We start from the raw sequence: 21,706 nt of genomic DNA, 5'->3' as shown, positions 1-21,706 counted from the left end.
AGTGAGTCAAGAATTTAATCATGAAACCAAGGAAATTTCCAGTTAAGTTCCCAACAGTAAGGTAGGGAAGTACATCTAACATAAAGATTTTCTAGAATTACAGGACAAAAAGCTCTATCAGCAACTGATAAGTACAATCATCCTAAAGAGATGTGATACATCATCCTTCTGACATAGGATTTTCAAAGCAGCTCTACACCAGTTGAAATGGTTGATTATCTGGTAAAAATGGGTTTCTCCATCTCTGTGACACTAGCTAGCAGGCTGTTACAGTAGTCATTTGTTTTCGTGGTGACGAGAATGGTTGCACCTTCCTCCATAGCCGGGAGTGGAAAGAAATGGTCAGAAGCGACCTTTGATTCAGAATTGACGCAGTCTTCACAGGTACATTCTTCTACTGTGTACTCCAGGCCCCTTGAGAGAACTTCCTCACCATTCCTGCTAACACGGCCCTCCTCCTGGTCAGCGTTCACCTGGTCCTGGAGAGTCGATCCTGATTATGCAGAAACACAACCATTAACCCCAACTTCCCAGGTGGTGCAGTCCTGACAGTCTTAGCAGTACACATTAGGGCTCCAAGCCATGGAGACAGATCTCCTACAAAACAAATGAGTATGTTCCTGCACTAGAAGTCACGAACTGATAGACCGCAGGCCACATTGGATTTGAAGATAGACTTTGTTTAGGCCCATACAGTGTTTTTAAGTGTTTGCTTACATGTTTTATGTTGACCCCCCCTTTAAAAATCAAGAGATTTAAAAAAACAAATTTCAAGGGATTTCACCTGCAAATCGAGGCAATTGGTCTCTTTAAAAAAAGGGGGGGGTAACTGGTAGCTAACATTGCTACATGGAACAGTTGGCTGGAGTCAGGAGCACCTGTCTCCTTGAGGAAGGGCATAGGCTCTCTACTGTTGAAACCTCCACCTGGCCCATTGCATTCACTGGTTGCCCACTTGGCCCTTGGAGGCATTGAGGTATTGATTCTATTAGACACCGGTGAAATGACAGATTACCATATGTTACAGCACACCAAAATGAGCCTTTGGGTGACACTTTAGAATTCAAAGCAAAGATGCTTCCCTTACAGAGCATTTGGTAGCAAATCAAATTTTTCCTTTATAATGAATCTTTTGTGATCATGTAAGGAAGGAGTCTCTATTATGTCCCCATTTATATGCTGGTGAAGGTAAGCTTTATTACTTCCCCAACCTGCCACAGAATAACTCCATCTTCCAGAATGTCACACTTAAAGTCACTCCCCACCTGTCTCTCAGACCCTAGGCACAAGAAAAAAAGAAAAGTGAGTAAATTATGGGCAACAGCCATCTACCTCTCTTTACTACAAATGAGCTGGGTGCTTAATGCAGATTATGCACGGAAAATAAATGCATCAAGAAATAGGCCAATGGCTGCAATGTGTTTGGGAAGCAGATCATGGGCAAAGGTGCAGCAGAAATATTTTTATCTTAAAAAGCCTTTAAGTAGAACATTCACTTCTCTGAGACTGGTTCTCTGCTGCTTAATAAAGATAATAATCTTTAAAATGACTGCTCAAATACTCCAAGAACAGCTGGTTATTAATTTCTAGCAGTTTTTTTGGCAGTAAAATATTCACCCAAGCAAACAGCATTTACATTTGTCTTAAGAATATGGCCATGGATCTTGTCAAATACTTTTTTCCTAATAGTAGCAGACCCAGCTAGCGGTTTCTGAGAGTAAGACATTTAATCAATGTGCTAACTTTGGTCAAAGAGATGGATATTTGCCAAGGAAGCCTCCGTACTTCAGAAGAGTAATTACTGAGGGAAGAATGTGGGGGAAGTAAGGCTCTGTGGGGCACCTGCGAACCAAAAAGAAGACAGCTTGCTCCTTCCCAAAAGTTCGTTTAACACAACTGTCCTCTAACACACTTTCAAAAGGGCTCTAACCAAATGAAATACTCATCACGGGGGGGGGGGGGGGGGGGGGGGGGGGGGGGGTGGAGCATGAGAAGGAACTGAAATTCACAATAGCCACTTCTTGGAAATAGATTTCCAAGACTAAACATCAAACCAACCTGTGTTTTTACGTTTGTTCTTTGATGGTTCTGAATTCATCTTCTTTAGCAAGAACATCAACACGAAAACTGTCAAAGAAACGATCAAGCTCAGGCCCAAACAGGTCCAGAGAATTGTATTCGTTCCTTTCACTGAATTAAAAGAATATCAGAGAGATAATGAACTGACAACATAATATCCACATCAAGTAGATTATTTGCCATCCAATTCCCTTAATTCATCAGCATTGACTTGTAAATTCTAAATAACACTTAATTAGAAGAGCTGATAAAATCTATGTTGCTAACAGCGCTGAATAAAATTGAGTTCAGTTCTGAGTAATTACTTTGCTCCTGTTGGCATTTAAATACTTGCCTTATTTCCTTTCTCTTTTTGATTCAGGAGATCTCACCCTCTTCCCTGTAATGTCTATTCTTCGAATAAATAGTCAATGTAGAGAAAATAGGTCACACCAATGAATTAATTGTTCAAGCAGTATTACTTACTTGCATCACAATAATGCTGACAAGGTAGAGGAGGGGTATTAGAACATCGAAGGTGACACGGTTTGCAAGCAGTAAGCAATCTGTCAAAATACTCATTTTGGATGCACTCCTGAGCCATCTGGAACGGGATCACAAAAAGAAACAAGGAAACGCCAGAAAGAACAGCATGGAAGGACAAGTAAAATCTCGTCGAGAATTCCCCAGCAAATGTACTGACAGCAGCTAGAATGTCGAGGGGAAAAAAAGAACTTCACAACTATGTCTTAGTTCTTACGAGGGGCTGGCTACTTGTACTGTGGTTAAGGATTTGAATACCAGCTCTAATTCCAGTTTCTAAGTTTGAGGATGGGGTAGGGTCAGAGATGGAGTGTAAATATCAAGAGCAAACCATACCTGAAACAGAAACCACTTATTTATAGAGGAAATTTCTATAAATAAGCCAGGTGATTGTTGCAAGGTATACAGACATGCCTGAGGCATCAGGCAGAAAGGTTCAATAACCATTTCTGGACCATCTGTTTTTGAGCTGTGCTGTGTGATGCGCCCCCAGGGAGACAAAGCCTGTGCCCCTTAAGAACTTAAAATCTAACAGGGGAGATAGAAATCCACTCAACCACAAGGTGTAGTAAGAACTGATGGAATGTGAAACAGGGAAAAGGGCATCAAGCATGCCTCCCAGGTTTTGGACCTGTGAAGAATTGCAGAATTCCAACAGAAATAGGGATGTCTATGGGGCACCTAGGTGGCTCAGTCTTTAAGCGTCTGCCTCCGACTCAGGTTATGATCCCAGGGTCCTGGGATCGAGCGCCGCATCGGGCTCCTGCTCAGCAGGAAGTCTGCTGCTCCCTCTCCCACTCCCCCTGCTTGTGTTCCTTCTCTCACTTTGTCTCTCTCTGTCAAATAAATAAATAAAATCTTAAAAAAAAAAAAAAGAAATAGAGATGTCTGGGGTAAAAGCTAAATTGGTAAGAGGGTTGAGGGGAAGATAAGTTTGGGGCATTAGTAGTAAAGTAATCCATGCTCCATTGTTGAAAATTTAGAAAACACAAATGAGCAGATAGAAAAACTATCCATAGTCCAAGCATCCAGAAATAATTAACGTTTTGATGTCTCACAGAAGTTGCAAACAGGCTTGTGTTCTGTTTGGTCAACCCCTGATATAGATCTTTCTGAAAGGATTTCTGAGGATAGATAGATAGATAGATAGATAGATAGATAGATAGATAGATAGATAGATAGATAGATAATAGATAGATAGATAGATAGATAGATAGATAGATAGATAGATAGATAGATGATAGATAGATAGATGATAGGGCAAATGCATTTTCCTTTTTACATAAATGGAATCAGTTGCATTTGCTTTTAGCCATACCAAGTGGGATACCCATATAGAGATATCCAGAGAGGTCAGTCAGAAATTCAGGACTCAGTTAAAATGCAAGAAAATTACAAACTCCAAATTCAGTATAATCTCTGGGGTACGGGGAGGGTACAAAAGAACCTCCAGTTGTGTTGGTCACATTTTATTAAGCCGAATAGTGGATACGTTGGGATTTGTTGTGTTATTCTTTTGTTGTATTCTTTGTTACTGTTGACAGCTTTTGGTATTTTTTTTTAAGCCCCGCACCCAGCATGGAGCCCAACTCAGGGCTTGAACTCATAACCCTGAGATCGAGACCTGAGCCAATATCAATTGTCAGATGCTTAACCAGCTAAGCCACCCAGATGCCCCCACACCTTTTCATATTTTTTAAATGGTACATAATAAATATTAAGATAGTGATGATAATAACATAAAATGTGGGAATTAAAAACAACACTTTTTTTTTAAGATTTTATTTATTTATTTGTGAGAGAGAATGAGAGACAAAGAGCACGAGAGGGAGGAGGGTCAGAGGGAGAAGCAGACTCCCCGCTGAGCAGGGAGCCCAATGCAGGACTCGATCCCAGGACTCCAGGATCATGACCTGAGCCGAAGGCAGTCGCCCAACCGACTGAGCCACCCAGGCACCCACAACACTTTTTTTTTTTAAATGAAGGGTTTGAGCCTAAAAGAGAGTGTGAATTCAGATTTTGAACCTCCCATTCCTCTGGGGGTCCAGGCAGTGAGGTAAATGGGTGTGGGCCAAGAGCTAACCCAGCAGGTTCCACTCCCTCAAGCTCCTGCCAGACAATAAGGCCGACAAAGGTCCCAGGAAAATCACGCTTAGAGAAATGGGAAGATGAAGATCATCCACCATAACAGCCAAGCAAGGAGAGTTTCAGGACGGGATGGGCAGTGAGGTCAAATTCTACAGAAAAGTCAGAAGTGATGTACTAAGGAAGGAGGTCACTGGTGCGCCTTGAGTATGTTTGTGGGTAGAAGCCATATTGTAAGTACTTAGGAGTCGAGAGAAAGAGAAGCAGCCGGTGTGGGCCATGCCTGGGAAGTCTGGTAGAAGCCAGAAGAACAAAGCTTTGCTAACTCTTGGGAAAAGAAGCACAATTGTTTCCAACAGATGTGTGTGAGGCCAGGTGCCTAATGTAAGGTGCACAAGGATATTTGCTGCTTCATCATTTGTATTCACAAAAGCCCATCCATCAATGGAGACTTGGGGTGGAAGACTATGCAGCCATCAGAAAGAATGCGCCAGATGTGTTCTCATATGAACGATACATCACTGAGTGGAAAATGCAAGTTACTGAGCAAGTGTGTAATCTGTTCTGCTGTGTTGACAAATAAAATAGTAGGCAGGGGTGCCTGGGTGGCTCAGGCCGTTCAGCATCAGACTCTTGGTCTCAGCTCAGGTCTTGATCTCAAGGTTGTGAGTTCAAGTCCAAGGAGGAGACTACTTGAAAAAAAAACAAACAAGTAGAATAGTAGGTATATAGACCTATATAGATATATATCTATATATAGACATAAGCTAGGGTGGGAAAAAAGACTTAGTTTTCACTGAAAAATCTTTGGTACTGTTTGAATAATTATTCTTGAATAATTATTCTTTAAATAAGAATCTTTTTTTTTAAGGGTGGTGTTTTAGTCCATTCAGGCTGCTATAGAAAATACTATAGACTGATGGGATGCCTGGGTGGCTCAGTCGGTTAAGCAACTGCCTTCGGCTCAGGTCATGATCCCAGGGCCTTGGGATCGAGCCCCGCATCGGGCTCCCTGCTCCGCAGGAAGCCTGCTTCTCCCTCTGCCTGCCGCTCCCCCTGTTTTTGTTCCCTCTCTTTCTCTGACAAATAAATAAATAAAAATCTTAAAAAAAAAAATACTATAGACTGAGTATAGTTCTTTTTTTTTAAAGATTTTATCTATTTATTTGACAGAGAGAGACACAGCGAGAGAGGGAACACAAGCAGGGGGAGTGGGAGAGGGAGAAGCAGGCTCCCCACCTAGCAGGGAGCCCAGTGTGGGGCTCGATCCCAGGACCCTGGGATCATGACCTGAGCCGAAGGCAGACGCTTAACGACTGAGCCACCCAGGTGCCTCTAGACTGAGTATAGTTCTGTTACAAATAACAGAAGTGTATTTCTCAGAGATTAGGTGTCTGGTGAGAGCCCACTTCTTGAACCTAGGAAGAATCCGAGAATGCAGACAGAAATAGGGAAGTCCAAGGGAAAAGCCAAATTGGCAAGAGGGTTGAGGGGGAAAGGACAGCCATCTTTTTATTATATTCCCCCAAGGTGGAAGGGACAAGAGATCTCTCCAAAGTCTCTTTTCCCCTTCACAAGAGCTCCACCCTCATGACCTAATCACCTCCCCAAGACCCCATCTCCCAATACCACCACACTGGGGATTAGGTTTCAACATGAATTTCCAGAGAACACAAATATTTAGTCTGTAGGAGGAGGGGCATTTGGAAGAGGAAAGAAAGCAGAGTGAAAGGCATGAACAGCAGAGACCAAGAGAAAAGGGATAAAGATTAAAGATGTCAGAGAGGGGCGCCTGGGTGGCTCAGTCATTAAGCATCTGCCTTCGGCTCAGGTCATGATCCCAGGGTCCTGGGATCGAGCCCCGTGTCGGGCTCCCTGCTCGTGGGGAGGCCTGCTTCCCCCTCTTCCACTCCCCCTGCTTGTGTTCCTTCTCTCTCTCTCTCTCTCTGTCAAATAAATAAGTAATAAATCTTAAAAAAAATTAAAAAATGAAGATGTCAGAGAGACCCCTGATGGGCAGTCTGGGCCAGTGAGAGTCCTAAAAGCCAAAAGCACCAAGGGAAGCATCTCCCCAGCTCTCCCTGGGTCTTAGGAGCAGTGAAGTCCTGCAGAGGTTGTTCTTCATCACCTGGGAGCCTCGAGCAGCTTGGAGAAGCCCAGGGATGGCTCCACCCTCAGAGAGGTCTGGCTGACCCTTCTTGGTGGGCCACCAAGTCCCTCTGATATGCAGGAACCTGGTTCTTCCCAGGAACCAGGGCCAAGAGGCTCATCTCACTTCACTCTCATCCTTAAAACATATTCCGTCTCCCAGCCATTTCAAGCTAGAACCGAGAGTGCACCATGTCGGTGGTCAGCCCAGAGAGGATTTCGATGAAAGCCTGCTGAAGCTCCCCAGGATGGCTCTGATTGCTTGCCTTCCCCAAGTCTGTTGTTGCTCAGCTTGTCCCAGCTCTGTCTTTGATTCTGTGGGGGAAGCCTGTGATGCTTCCAATAAATTCCCTTTCTGGCTCACATTAGCCAAAGTCAGTTTGGGTTGGTTGCTAGCAATCCAAAAATAAAAATAAAATCTTCAAACACGTAACTGATTTTTAGCTGATTGCTCCACTCACACCCAAAAGGACAACAATAGACCATGACTGGGGGATGTCAGGCCTTCCCCTTTGCTCCTCAGGATGGGAGTGACTAGTTAATTCTGACATCTTGGGGTCAGCTGGTTCTCCTGCAGGACAGGTAAGGAGATGGGAAAACACAAACTAAGAGGAGACAGAGATTAAGTGTGCAAAAGAGGTTGGGAGACGTCATACTAGTCAAGACTCTTTCAAAGACATGACATAAAAACTTAAGTTAAAAGGAATTTAACTTAACCTGGGTGGCTCAGTGAGTTAAATGTCTGCCTTTGGCTCAGATCATAATCTCAGGGTCCTGGAATCGAGCCCCGCTTCGAGCTCCCTGCTCAGCAGAGAGCCTGCTTCTCCCTCTCCCTCTCCCCCTGCTCGTGTGCGCGCTCTCTCTCTCTCCTCTCTCTCTCTCTTTCTCACAAATAAATAAATAAAATCTTTTTTAAAAAGGAATTTACCATGGCTCAGTCAGTTAAGCGACCAGCTATTGATTTCAGCTCACGTCATGATCTCAGGGTTGTGAGATTGAGCTCCGTATCAGGCTCCATGTGAAGCTTGCTTAAGATTCTCTCTCCCTCTGCCCCTCTGCCTCTCCCCTGCCTCTCTCCCTCCATCTCTTAAAAAAAAAAAATAAGGGGGGCACCTGGTTGGCTCAGTCATTAAGCGTCTGCCTTCAGCTCAGGTCATGACCCCAGGGTCCTGGGATCGAGCCCTGCATCGGGCTCCCTGCTCCGCAGGAAGCCTGCTTCTCCCTCTCCCACTCCCCCTGCTTGTGTTCCCTCTCTCGCTGTGTCTCTTTCTGTCAAATAAATAAAATCTTAAAAAAAAAAAAAAAATAAGGGAATTTACTGGCATCTGGTTAAGAAATCCAGCAGTAGAATCAGCTTTACTGGCTTGAGTTTTGTCTTAGCATTCTGGTTTCTCTCTGTCATTTAATTCAGCAATGCCATCTTCTGGGTCTTGCCTACAGTCTCAGGTCCTCCCCTAAAGGTTACAAGGAAGCTGCAGCACCTCCGGACTTCAGACACTCCTCTTCCTTCCAAACTCTCTCCCAAGTAATCTCACCTGCTTCTGTGGTTTGGAACGTATTAACATCCAAACCTACATGTGCAGCCCTTGTCCCTGAAATCCAGACCCAACTACCAACTGCCTACTTGACATCTCTACTTCCAAGCCAAGGAGGCACCTCAAACTTCACTGAAGTGCATTTGGATTCTCCAAAAAAGGAGAGAGTATATGCTGTCTTTACCAAATCCACTTGGTCATGGAATCCCTTTTTTCAAGGACCACCTATCAACATTCAGGAATATATGTTTCATAGAACACAATTTGAGAAGAATGAGGCCAGATTAGCTCCATGGTTCGCCCCAGGTCTGAAAGACTGTGATTTGGGGATTTAGCAGAGCAACATTTAAAATAAGGATTTTTTTCAAGTTTCATGACAGAGTTTGTCAATGAAATAACATCACCAAAACACTGCTAGGTCTGACCACACTCTACACAGGAAAAAAAAAAAGAGGTAAACCAATCCCGGAGTCAGCCTCAAGCTTCTATACTTACTTATAGCTCTGAAGAAACAGAGACACTGCCTCAAACGTCCGAAGCCATTAGCATGCTCTGCAAGGAAAATTCCATCCAACCAGAAGATTCTTCTCTCCACATTATTAATATATAATATATATTATTATGGAATCAAGTTTTCACAACAGAGCACTTTGACCTTTAGCTCTTAACTCCAAACAAAAGTACAGTTTCTTCCAAGGGCTTTAGTAGATTTTTCACTTGGGAGGAGATATCTACACCTGTATTAGTCAGGGTTCTACAGAGAAACACAACCAGCAAGGTGTGTGTGTGTATATACACAAACATATACATACATTCATATGTATATATATTATATTATTATAAGAAACTGATTCACACAATGACGGAGGCTGAGAAGCCCTAAAATCTGCAGTTGTCAAGCTGGAGACGCAGGAGAATCAATAGTGTTGGTGTAAAGTAAATTCCAGTCTAAGAACTGGCAGACTTGAGACCCAACAAGAGCCAAGAGAGATAGGTAGATATTTTAATGAATTGGCTCACATAGTTATGGGGGCTGGCAAGTCTGAAATCCACAGGACAGGCCAGCAAGCTGAAAATTCAGGAAAGATTTGGTGTTGTTACAGTCTCGAGTCCAAAATCCAGAGGGCAAGCCAAGCAGTCTGGAAACTCAAGCAGGGTTTCTATGTGGCCATCTTGGAGCCAAATTCTTTCTTTGGGAAACCTTGGTCTTAAGGCCTTCGACTGATTAGATGAGGCCCACCCACATTATAGAGGGTGAACTGCCTCATTCAAAGTATGTTGATTTAAATGTTAGTCACATCTAAAAAAATACATCCACAGCAACATCTAGACTGTGTCGCTCTTGTGCTCATTAGAGCCATTGCCAACAATACAGTTCTTTCCTTCTGAGGACAAGGTCGGATTGTATTTTCCATTATCCCTCTTGAAGTTACACATGTAACTTGCTTTTGATCAAGGAAATGTGAGCAGAAGAAACATTTGTCACTTGAAGACTGAGGCTGTGCTTAAGTCATCACATTCTTTTCCCTCTGCCACGCCAAATGGCAAAACCCCAATGGGCCCAAAATTTATTTGTAGAAGCCCTCACCCCCCATGTGATGGTATTTGGAGGTGGGGCCTTTGGGAGGTGGTTAAGTTTAGGTGAAGTCATGAGCAGAGGCCCTCATGATGGGATTAGTGCCCCTATAAGAAGAGATACCAGAGATCTTACTCTCTCAAGCAGTATCGTGCCATGGGGACACACAACAAGGAAGCAGCCAGTCTCATTTGCAAACCAGACACCAAGTCTGTCGGCACCTTGATCTTGGGCTCCCCAGCCCCCAGAAGTGTGAGAAATAAACTTCTGTTGTGGAAGCCCCCTAGCCTACGATATTTTGGTATGGTGGCCGGAGCTAAGCCAGACACATGGCATGAATGAGATTTGGGTGCTGTTTGTTATGGCAACATGGCTTCGTCTCTCCTGACTGATAAAGGGTCGAAAGCCATGGTATTAACCACCGTGCAGTCGCGCCTCTTTACTGTCACTAACAACTTCTTCACGAGACCTACTATTCCCAACAACTCTGTTCTCGTGTTGTGCAGTCCAAACTGAAAGAGACCACAAAGCACAAAAAACTAACATGAACACAAAGGAACAGCAAACCCTAAACCAGGATCATTGGCCCACTAGAGCACCCACAAACTCCAGATGGTTTCGTTTCCTCTTCACTTTGAAACAGAGCCTGGGGAAAGCAGGCCTTTACTGAGGGGCAAGGGAGGAGGTTCAACTGCTCAGAGCCAGCATCTAAGGACGCAGAGCCCAGAAGCCCCACTGAGCGAGCCCTGAACTGGAAGATTCCAATGCAAAGATGCTCCTCCCTCCTTCTCTTCCTCTCCCTTAGATCTCCACACATCACTCAGAAGCCTTGTTTGCTTGGGGACGTGAGAAGGCTAATTTGATTTGGGGCCAAGGCTGGAGACCTGTGAATATTCCCTTTGAAGGCGGGCACCTCTGAATTCCTGCTTCCCGCCCCCCCCCCCTCCACACACACACTATCAGAAGCGCCACATCCTGTCAGCTCTTTAGAACTTCTCAAAGTGGCTTCCCTCTGATTTCCAGAGGGTCCTGGCTGCTTGCAGTTCTCAGGCTCACAGTGTCAGGGAATGGGGGTTTCTTGTTTTTCAAATCACTGACTCCTCCCTGGGATGCTTTTTTTGTCCTTGCTTTAAACACCAACAACCACAAGACCCGGAGGACCTGACAGTGACTTCTGCATCGTTAAAGGATCAGAGCAGCGGAAGAAGTCCTCCCATCCAGTAAAGATGGACCACGTGCCCACCGCGTGCCAAGCTCTGTGCCAGGCACCAGGCGCAAGAGTGAGTTCCATTTAGATGGGGTTCCTGCCCTGATGGAGGTTGCAGTCTGGTGGGGAAACACAGCAAAAATTAGCAAAGGAGGGGCCCCTGGGTGGCTTAGTCATTTAAGCATCTGACTCTTGATTTTGGCTCAGGTCATGGTCTCAGGGTCATGGGATGGAGCCCCGAGTCAGGATTGGTCCTGGGCATGGAATCTGCTTGGGATTCTCTCTCTCCTTCTGTCCCTACCCAGCTCGCTCTCTGTCTCTCCCCCTCCCCCCAAAAAATATATAGGGGCACCTGGGTGGCTCAGTCAGTTGAGCATCCGCTTTTGACTCAGGTCATGATCCCAGGATCCTGGGATCGAGTCCCGCATTGGGCTCCCTGCTCCACAGGGAGTCTGCTTCTCCCTCCACCCTTCGCCTCTGCTCATGACCTCTCTCTCTCAAATAAATAAAATCTTAAAACATATATTATATATATATATATATATATATATATATAAAGGAAGCATATCCAACTGTGAAAGTACTTTTAAGGAGAAAGCACAGTACTGAGACACAAACTAAAAAGAGGTGAGTGGGGCCAGGGAGCAGGGGATTACTCCAGTGTTGGCTGGGGGTCTTCCCAGAAACAGTCGCCATGATGGAATTAGACCATGACAGGTTCTGGGTGGAAATACTTGTGAAGGATAAAGGGAGGAAGCCAGGGGAAGGGAAGAAACCTTCAGATGCAGGCCTAGCTGCACCGCAGGCGAGGGGAAGGAAGAAGTCAGGGGGGAAAGCACCTCGGCAGGCAATGCAAGTCCCAGAAAGGTTTGGCCAGTCTGACGAGGAGTTCTTGAGCCAAGACTGCCCATCAGAGGAATCTCATGCCTTGCAGGAGTGGGCCCAGTGTGCTAACGCCCTTGCTGGGCTCAGGCCTGGCTGGGAACAGGAAGGGGAAGCATAGTCTCAGTGTGAAAGCACTGAGTGGCGGCAGCCAGCGTGGTCAGTCAAGTGTGTTCCCTGCTGGACATCCCAGAGGTCACTGTCATGGAGGCCATGCGTGTTTGGGGAGCAGCCTGCCATGACTTCCATGGGCCGTTCTCCCTGAGGGAAGTTAGTGATTCAAACCAAGGCCTTTGTCACTGCGCTTGGTCTTGGGACTGTACCTGGTCTCATTCTTTCCTCCACTCCTCATCCTATAGCTCCTTACCTGCAGCCATCACCTGAGCTGCTCTGGAGAGCTCACCTGGTGCCGTGGCCCAAACCTTCACTCTTGAGAGGTATGAACTCTTGCAAATCACACCTTTCTCAGGCCCAGATTACTGCATGTGTTCATTCACAGTTTCAGGGGGGACAAGGGAGTGTCCCCAGGTAGATTCCCTGTGTTGCACACATATTCCTCCCTGCCCCCATTGCATTCAGGCACCCATGCCTCTTCCTGCCGACCAGACCAGTTACCCACACTAGTATGGTGATTTCCCTTCTCTCCTGCTGGTCTGGGCACAGGTGTCCAAAGGGTCCTGGCATAGCTTTTGACCGCCCCCTCCCCCGCAGTCAACAGCACACACCCCCTGTGGGGACCAGGACCTACAAAGTGGCAATCACTTTCTGTTGTCTTAAGCAACCAAGTTTGTGGCACTTTGTTACAGCACCCCTAGGAAACGAATATAAAAGGTAATATATAGTTTGAGACCCACCAGATCAAGAGAAGGCAACTGTGCAAGCCACCGGGAGACAATGGTCCTGGCAAAAGGAAGACTAAAGGCAATGCCCCGTAGACCAGGAAGGGTGCAGGTAAGCTGGAGGACCTGAAAAAGGGCACAGGTTGGAGTTGAGAACAGGGAGGTGAGCAGGGCACAGACCAGGCAGGTCCTGCAGGAGTAGAAGTGGGGGGTTTAGACCAAGTGCATTGGTGCATTTTACCCAAAGGGGTGTTATGATCCAATTTAGCATAGAAACTATTTCACTTGGTGCTCAGTCTGTTAAGCAACTGCCTTCAGCTCAGGTCATGATCCCAGGGTCCTGGGATCAAGCCCTGAATCGAGCTCCCTGCTCAGCGAGGAGTCTGCTTCTCCCTCTCCCTCTGCTTGCCACTCCCCCTGCTTGTGCTCTCTCTCTCTCTCTGTCAAATAAATAAATAAAATATTTTTTGAAAAAAAGAAATTATTTCACTTAAGTCCACTGTGACAGGGAACAGATTTGGTGCGAAACTGCAGGATTTTGTCTTCTTTCCTAATGACACTATATTAGCCTAAGTTCCCTAGAAAATAGAACTGGAGGCAAGGATGAAGGTGCTAATGCTGAACTTGCATTAGGTCCTCTGAGCATTGAGGTCCTCTGAGCAGGACATACTATGTATCCATTATAGATACATGTCTCTTGGGAGACCTGTTGTAAGAATTAAATAAAAGTATGATGGCAATGGATGAACACAATGTGGTCTATCCATGCACTGAAATATTGCCCAGCCTGAAAAAGGAAGGAAATTATTTTTTTAATTTTGTTTTATTTATTTATTTGAGAGACAGAGTGAGCAAGAGAGAGAGAGCACACGAGCAAGGGCAGAGGGAGAGGGAGAAGGAGAAGCAGGTTCCCCAGCTGAGCTGGGAGCCCAACGCGGGGCTCAATCCCAAAACCCTGGGATCATGACCTGAGCCAAAGGCAGACGCTTAACTGACTGAGCCACCCAGGCTCCCCAAGGAAGGAAATTCTGACACACGTTGCAACATGGATTAACCTGGAGGACATCATGCTAAGTGAGAGAAGCCAGTCACAAAAAAACAAATACTGTATGGTTCCCCTTAAATGAGATACTTAGAGTCATCAAATTCACAGAGTCAGAAAGTAGAAGGGTGGTTGCCAGGGGCTGGGGGAAGGGGCAATGGGGAGTCAGTGTTTAATGGGTGTGGAGTTACAGTTTGGGAGGGTAAAAAAAGTTTGGAGCTGGATGGTGGTGATGGTTGCACAGTGAGTGGTTAGTGGTTTCTCAGTGCCACTGAATTGTCCACTTAAATATGGTCAAGATGGTACATTTTACATTATGTTCACTTTACCACAATTTTTAAAAATTAAAAAAAAAACTTTTTAACGACTGCAAAGCATTTAACACAATCTGGCATATGGTAATCACTGGGAAAAAATAGTAGCTTTTATTGTTATTTTTATGAAAGTAACTCACACAGTATCTGGCATATGGTAGGCATGCAATAAGTATTTGTTGAATTGAATCAAAGCATATCAGGTACTAAAAAATAGAATCTACTGTTCTTCCTGGATTCTGAGTTAGAACACAGCATCCCTTTGTTTAGAAGACTGGTGCCTTTCAGAAAAGAAATTGATGTCATTCATCTTTGTTTCACCCTCTTCTCCATCACCTAACAAATGCTTTGAACATGGTGGGCCTCTGACAGACACTTGTTAAGTAAGTACACATCCTGTTGTAGGGTATTAGTCTGGTGGACATTAGAGCTGGTTTTATCCTGCCCTCTTCCTAACCCATCCACGCACACTTCTTTTTACGGTAACTGTGGGGAATCCATTCCTGCCTCATTCCATTCAACTCATTCAATCCTTCAGACATAAAATTTCTGTTGAGTGTTAGCTATTTGCCAGACATTGTACAAGACTCTGGAGATAGAGCAGTGAACAAAATGGTTATAGTCCCTGCTCTTATGGTGCTCAGTATTGCAGAGAAGAAAAGCACCGAACAAGTCATTAATCGCAAATAGTTCTTTATGGATGATGGGGTATTCTGTGTAGATACTGTAGAAGGTTTTTTGAAATCTATTGTCCATCCAGCAGTGGAGAGGTGTACTAACACTCTCTTTATGTTGGAAACACTAATGTTTTTACACCAGAATTGTTAGGTACCTTTAACCACTTCAGATCTGTGGTTATTCCCATTTAGTTCACATTAGATTGAGCAAGACCCCATTAAAATGTGATTTAGAGACATAAAATTCATTAGGAAGATGATTATACATCAGAATGCCAAAAGGAATGATTTAATTTCTTCTCTAGATCATCCCACTTGGGATTTTTTTTAATTCCATAAAACCAGTATTTGACATAACATTTTGAAAAATGAAGAAAGGAAAATGTGTCTGAATTATAACCAAAGCTCTGATTCAAAGTTTTTCAAAATGTTCTCTAAAATTACATGAAGGGTTCCAGTTTCTAGGTAAGATGAAATAAGCACTCTTCCTAGTCTCTCCTATTAACTATTGCTATAAAACTGAGTGGAATGTAGCTCCTTGAGGACTCTGAAAAATACATAATGGCAGTAAATGGGGATGAAGAAGAAAATATTAAGTACTAGCAAAGCAGAGATGAGTCCTCCCATTCTCTCACTGCTTAGCCCAGATGTGGGTGCATCCCTAGAAATGCAAGGCAGTATGGGATAACTAAACCCCCAGATCTGGACTGTAAGACCAAAAAGGGGCTTCCCAGAGGACTACAAAGTACCCCAGATATTGTAGAAAGGGAGAAGCCTGGGAAAGTGACTCCATAAAGTCATTTATAACCTCCTGAACTTCTCTACACAGAAAAGACTTGGAGAACCTTGAGACAGACTACTGCCTAGTCCAGATCCCACACTGGCCATTTGGTGGCACACACAAAAGACAGATCTGACAAGCACTGCAAAGCCTCTAAAGAGTGAACTGATACTGGAACCACAATCCACAGAAAATGGATAAGAACGTTTATCCTAGGGGCGCCTGGGTGGCTCAGTTGGTTAAGCATCTGCCTTAGGCTCAGGTCATGATCCAGGGTCCTGGGATCCAGCCCCATGTTGGGCTCCAGCCCTGTGATTGGGCTCCCTGCTCAGCAGGAAGTCTGCTTCTCCCTCTCCCTCTGCCCCTCTGCCCAAGCCTGCTCTCCCTTTCTCTCTCTCAAATAAATAAATAAATAAATATTTTTTTTTTTAAAAAAAGGCTGTTTCTCCTAAACCTAACTAGCTTGTTTGCCTGCTAAAGCAATGTCATCTTTCTTTCTTTTTTTTTTTTTTTAGATTTTATTTATTTATTTGACAGAGATACACAGTGAGAGAGGGAACACAAGCAGGGGGAGTGGGAGAGGGAGAAGCACACTCTCTGCTGAGCAGGAAGCCCAACGTGGGGCTCAATCCCAGGACCCTGGGATCATGACCTGAGCCGAAGGCAGACGCTTAACAACTGAGCCACCCAGGCGCCCCTAAAGCAATGTCATCTTGCCATCCATTTACATTTTATTGAAATACTAAGAAAATGTTTAACCCACGCTGGAAAGGGAAAACTGAGGAGTTAAAAACAAAGTAACAAATAGAAAACAAATAATAAGGGGAGCCTGGGTGGCAGTTAAACATCCAACTCGATCTCTGCTCAGGTCTTGATCTCAGGGTTGTGAGTTCCTGAGAAAAAAGAAAGAAAGAAAGCAAATAATAAAATGGTAGACCTAAATCCAAACATATTAATAATTACATTAAATGTAAATGGTCTAAATAAATCAATTAAAGACAGATTGTGAAAATGAGGGGCAGGGAGGTTGGTGGTGGAGCATGACCCAATTATGCACTATCTACAAGAAAGTTACTTCAAGGGGTGTCCAGGTGGCCCAGTCAGTTAAGCCTCTGCCTTCAGCTCAGGTCATGATCTCAGGGTCCTGGGATCACAACCCTCATTGGGCTCCCCGCTTATCAGGGAGTCTGCTTCTCCCTTGGCCTCTCCACCACCCCTCCCCACTCATGCTCTCTGTCTCTCTCTTTCTCTCTCTCAAATAAATAAATAAAATCTTTTTTAAAAATAAAAAGGGCGGGTGCCTGGGTGGCTCAGTTGGTTGAGCGACTGCCTTCAGCTCAGGTCGTGATCCTGGAGTCCCGGGATCGAGTCCAGCATCGGGCTCCCCGCTCGGCAGGGAGTCTGCTTCTCCCTCTGACCCTCCTCCCTCTCATGCTCTCTGTCTCTCATTCTCTCTCTCTCTCAAATAAATAAATAAAATCTTTAAAAAAATAAAAAAATAAAAAGGGCTGGGTGGCTCAGTCATTAAGCATCTGTCTTCAGCTTGGGTCATGACCCCGAGGTCCTAGGATCGAGCCCTGCATCAGGCTCCCTGCTCAGCGGGAAGCCTGCTTCTCCCTCTCCCAACTCCCCCTGCTTGTGTTCCCTCTCTTGATGTGTCTCTCTCTGCCAAGTGGATAAGTAAAACCTTTAAAAAATAATAATAATAATAATAAAATAAAAAAATTTTAAAAGAAAGTTACTTCAAATATAATGATGCAAGTACCTTAGAAAAGAATGGCAAGACAAATAAATAACAGGAATAATATACACTGGACAGGAAGAAATGAAACTCTCCCTATTCACACATAATATGATTGCCTACAGAAAAAAATCCCAAGAAAACTACAAAAAAAGACTTCTAGAACTAATAAGTCAGTTTAGCATGGGATACAAGGTCAACACACAAAAATCCGTTGAACCTCTATGTACTGAAAATGTGTAATTAGAAACTGAAATTCAAAAAATGATACATTGACAATAGCTCCCCACCAGGAAAAGGAAATTACATAAAAAACTAACAGAAGATATACAGATATGAATGCTGAAAGCCACAAAACACTGATGTGAGAAACCAAAGAAGACCTAAATAAATGAAGAGATAAACCACGTAGTGATTGACTCACACAGAACTGACACAAAATGTCAGTTCTCTCCAAATTGATCTATCCATTAAATGCAATTCCAATCAAAATCTCAGTAGAGGGGCACCTGGGTGGCTCAGTCGTTAAGTGTCTGCCTTCGGCTCAGGTCATGATCCCAGGGTCCTGGGATCAAGCTCCGCATAGGGCTCCCTGCTCAGCGGGAGGCCTGCTTCTCCCTCTCCCACTCCCCCTGCTTGTGTTCCCTCTCTCGCTGTATCTCTCTCTGTCAAATAAATAAAATCTTTAAAAAAAAAAATCTCAGTAGAATTTTGGTAGATACAAACAAGCTGATTCTAAAATTTATGTGGAAAGGCAAAGGAAATAGAATAGCTAAAACAGTCTTGAAAAAGAAAAAGTTGGACTCAAGCCATCCAATTTTAAGACTTACAATAACACTACAATAATTAAGACAGAGGAGAGACAGACACATGTATTAAGAAAACAGAATAGACAATCCAGAAATAAATCCATACAAATGTAACCAATTTATATTTTTTTAAAAAGATTTTACTTATTTATTTGACAGAGAGAGAGAGAGTGCAAGCAGGGGGAGCAGCAGAGGGAGAGGGAGAGCCCAAGACAGGCTCAATCCCAGGACCCTGAGATCATGACCTGAGCCAAAGGCAGACACAACCTACTGAGCCATCCAGGCGTCCCCCAACTGATTTTTGATAAAGGTGTAAAAGAAATTCAATGGAGAAAAGACAGTCTTATTTATCAAATTGTAGACAAAATTGGACATCTATGTGCAAAAAAAAAAAATGTACCTCAAACTAAACCTTACATCTGATACAAAAATTAATTCAAAATGGATCACAGATTTAAATGTAAAACATAAATCTACAGAAGTTTGGTGGGGGGGTTGGAGAATGGGAGAAAACCTTTGGGACCTGAGGCTAAGCAAGGAGTTCTTAGGCTGGACACCAAAAGAATAATCCATAAAAGGAAATACTGATAAACTGGACCTCATTCCAATTAAAACTTTTGCTGTGCAAGAGACACATTATGAGAATGAATGTGCACTGGAAGAGAATTTTGCTATCATATATCTGACAAAGAACTTGTATTTAAAACATGTAAGTAATTCTCAAAACTCAATAGTAATAAATGGAATGTATAACAAAACATACAACCCAATTTAAAAATGGGCAGACTTGGAGCATCTGGGTGGCTCAGTCAGTTAAGGGGCCTACTCTTGATTGAACCCTGCTCTCTGGGCCTGGAGCCTGCTTAAGATTCTCTCTCTCCCTCCCTCTGCCCCTCCCCCCCCCAAATGGGCAAAGACTGGGGCGCCTGGGTGGCTCAGCTGTTAAGCATCTGCCTTCTGCTCAGGTCATGATCCCAGGGTCCTGGGATCAAGCCCCACATCGGGCTCTCTGCTCAGGGAGAAGCCTGCTTCTCCCTCTCCCACTCCCCTTGCTTGTGTTCCTGCTCTCGCTGTGTCTCTCTCTGTCAAATAAATAAATAAAATCTTTTAAAAAATAAAAAATAAAATAAATAAAATGGGCAAAGACTTAAAAAGACACTTCACCTAAGTGAGGAGGCAAATAAGCCCGTGGAAAATTACTCGATATCATTAGCCATCAGAGCAATGCAAATTAAAAACACAGTGAGCTATCATTACAAACATATTAGAATAGCTATATATATATCTCAGCAAGACCAAGCACTGGTGAGGGAGTTAAATAAACAAAACTCTTTTTTCTTTTTAAGTTTTTTTTTTTAAAGTAACTTTTTATTTTATTTTATTTTATTTTATTTTATTTTATTATTTGACAGCAAGAGAGGTAACACAAGCAGGGGGAATGGGAGAGGGAGAAACAGGCTCCCCAGTGAGCAGAGAGCCCGATGCGGGGCTCGATCCCAGGACCCCGGGATCATGACCTGAGCCGAAGGCAGACGCTTACCTGACTGAGCCACCCAGGTGCCCCTAAATAAACAAAACTCTTATACGTTGCTAGTGGGAATGCAGAATTTATAGAACCACTCTAGGAAACAGTTTGGTAGTTTCTTATAAGATTTAACACAGGGCGCCTGGCTGGCTCAGTCAGGGGAGCACGTGACTCTTGATCTTGGGCGCGTGAGTTCGAGCCCCACCTTGGGTGCAGAGATGACTAAAAATAAATAAATAAATGAACTTTAAAAAATAAGCTTTCCTAAGATGTAAATAACTTTAAAATATCCACATTTGTAATTTCATGAATTGATTAGAATGAGACTGTTTTCCTCAATTCTTATGGTGAAATCATTCAAGCATCTGAAGCAAGAGCAGTTCTCACACTTGTTTCACTTTGCTTTCTTCATGATAGAGATTCAAGAATAAAAGGCACTGAGGCAATGGACTCAGAGAAGAAGGTGCCAAGCCCCGAGCAGTGGCTGCGTTCTGTGATCCCATAGGCATTGCTGTTTTACTGCGACCCTCTTCCAGAAGCTTCCTCTCGGGGCGTGGAAAGCCGCAGGACCAATGCCGCTGATGACGTGTGGAGTGTGAGGTTCTCTCATGATTCAAGGTGTCAAGGGACACAATACAAAGCTGCATGTCGCGCTGCTTTTGCTTCACCTTGCAATGCATTTCTTTTCCCAGCCGTTGCCCTCAGTTAGACCCAAGAACAACTTCAGACCGCAGGAAACATTCCTGGATGGAGTCATCGTGTCCTGGAGCCAGACTGCCTGACTTGAGATTCTGGTACATTGCCTGGGACTGGTCATGTGGCTTTGGTCAAATTTCTTTTAACTGGTCAGAGCTTGCACTATTTAGTCTATAAAAGAGAGACAATAAGGATAGTACCTATCACATGAGTTGTTGTGAAGGTCAAGTAAGACAATGCTGAAGACACCACGGCTCGGGACTGGGAGGTGGGTGTGGTGCACCCAGAGGGAGAGTATTCACCCGCTGCTCTTTAGAATTGGCTTGGGATACCATGGTAGCTCAGTACCTGGCACTCAGTAAGGACCCAATAAACGGTCTCGTAGAATGATCTCGTTTTTAAACCGTGAGCATGTATAACTTAGAATTTTAAAAGATGCAAATTAGAAATCGCACATTATCTCCATATATTTCCATATGTACATGCGTGTTTGCAAATGCATAGAAAATACCTGGAAGGAGGGGCTCCTGGGTGGCTCAGTTGGTTAAGCGACTGCATTCTGCTCAAGTCCCACATCGGGCTCCCTACTCCCTGCTCAGCTCTCTCTCTCTCAAATAAATAAATAAAATCTTTTAAAAATAACAAAGAAAAGAAAATACCTGGAAGGAAAAAACATCAAAATAATAACATGCCCGTTGACCTTGGAATGAGAGGAGCTAGGTCCCAGGTGGAGAGGGGGAGAGGGAGGAGTGGAGGGTCGAGGAACATTAACACTTCATCTGCATTATTTAATTGCATAACACATGAAAGTATGCCTGTGTAAAGAACATCTTAGAAGATTTTACTTTTTAATAGAATGAAACAGTGGAGAGAGTACTCTTCTCCTACTGGGCATGGGCCAGGGGGGTTGTTCAATTCTCATGGTCTCGTATGTTCCCCCAAGTCTGTACAATCTCCTAAGATTCCTCCTGTCAAACAGTCTCTGCCTCCTTTATTTTTTTTTTAATTTTTTTTTTAAAGATTTTATTTATTTATTTGACAGAGAGAGAGATAGCGAGAGCAGTAACACAAGCAGGGGGAATGGGAGAGGGAGAAGCAGGCTTCTTGCCGAGCAGGGAGCCGGATGAGGGGCTCGATCCCAGGACCCTGGGATCATGACCTGAGCCAAAGGCAGACGCTTAATGACTGAGCCACCCAGGCGCCCTCTCTGCCTCCTTTAAACTCAGACACACACACACACACACACAC

At 44.0% G+C, this 21,706-nt stretch overlaps 1 protein-coding gene across 1 annotated transcript in view; it reads right to left on the bottom strand.

Moving 5' to 3' along the window:
• Positions 1 to 215: 215 nt before the first annotated feature.
• The window catches only part of TNFRSF17 (TNF receptor superfamily member 17), a 78,656-nt gene continuing 57,165 nt past the window's right edge, over positions 216 to 21,706 (bottom strand). Inside the window, 3 exon segments of the mRNA XM_045870622.1 lie at positions 216 to 493; positions 2,059 to 2,222; positions 2,541 to 2,756. Of these exon segments, the coding sequence (XP_045726578.1) occupies positions 216 to 493; positions 2,059 to 2,222; positions 2,541 to 2,756 (658 nt within the window).

Source organism: Mirounga angustirostris, unplaced genomic scaffold (genome assembly GCF_029215605.1).
Source record: "Mirounga angustirostris isolate CCGP_5_RB_7025 unplaced genomic scaffold, mMirAng1.0.hap1 SCAF_5, whole genome shotgun sequence".
NCBI classification, from domain to species: Eukaryota; Metazoa; Chordata; class Mammalia; order Carnivora; family Phocidae; genus Mirounga; species Mirounga angustirostris.
The sequence above is the reverse complement of the archived record's forward strand: the minus strand, read 5'-3'. Positions and strand labels throughout refer to the sequence as shown.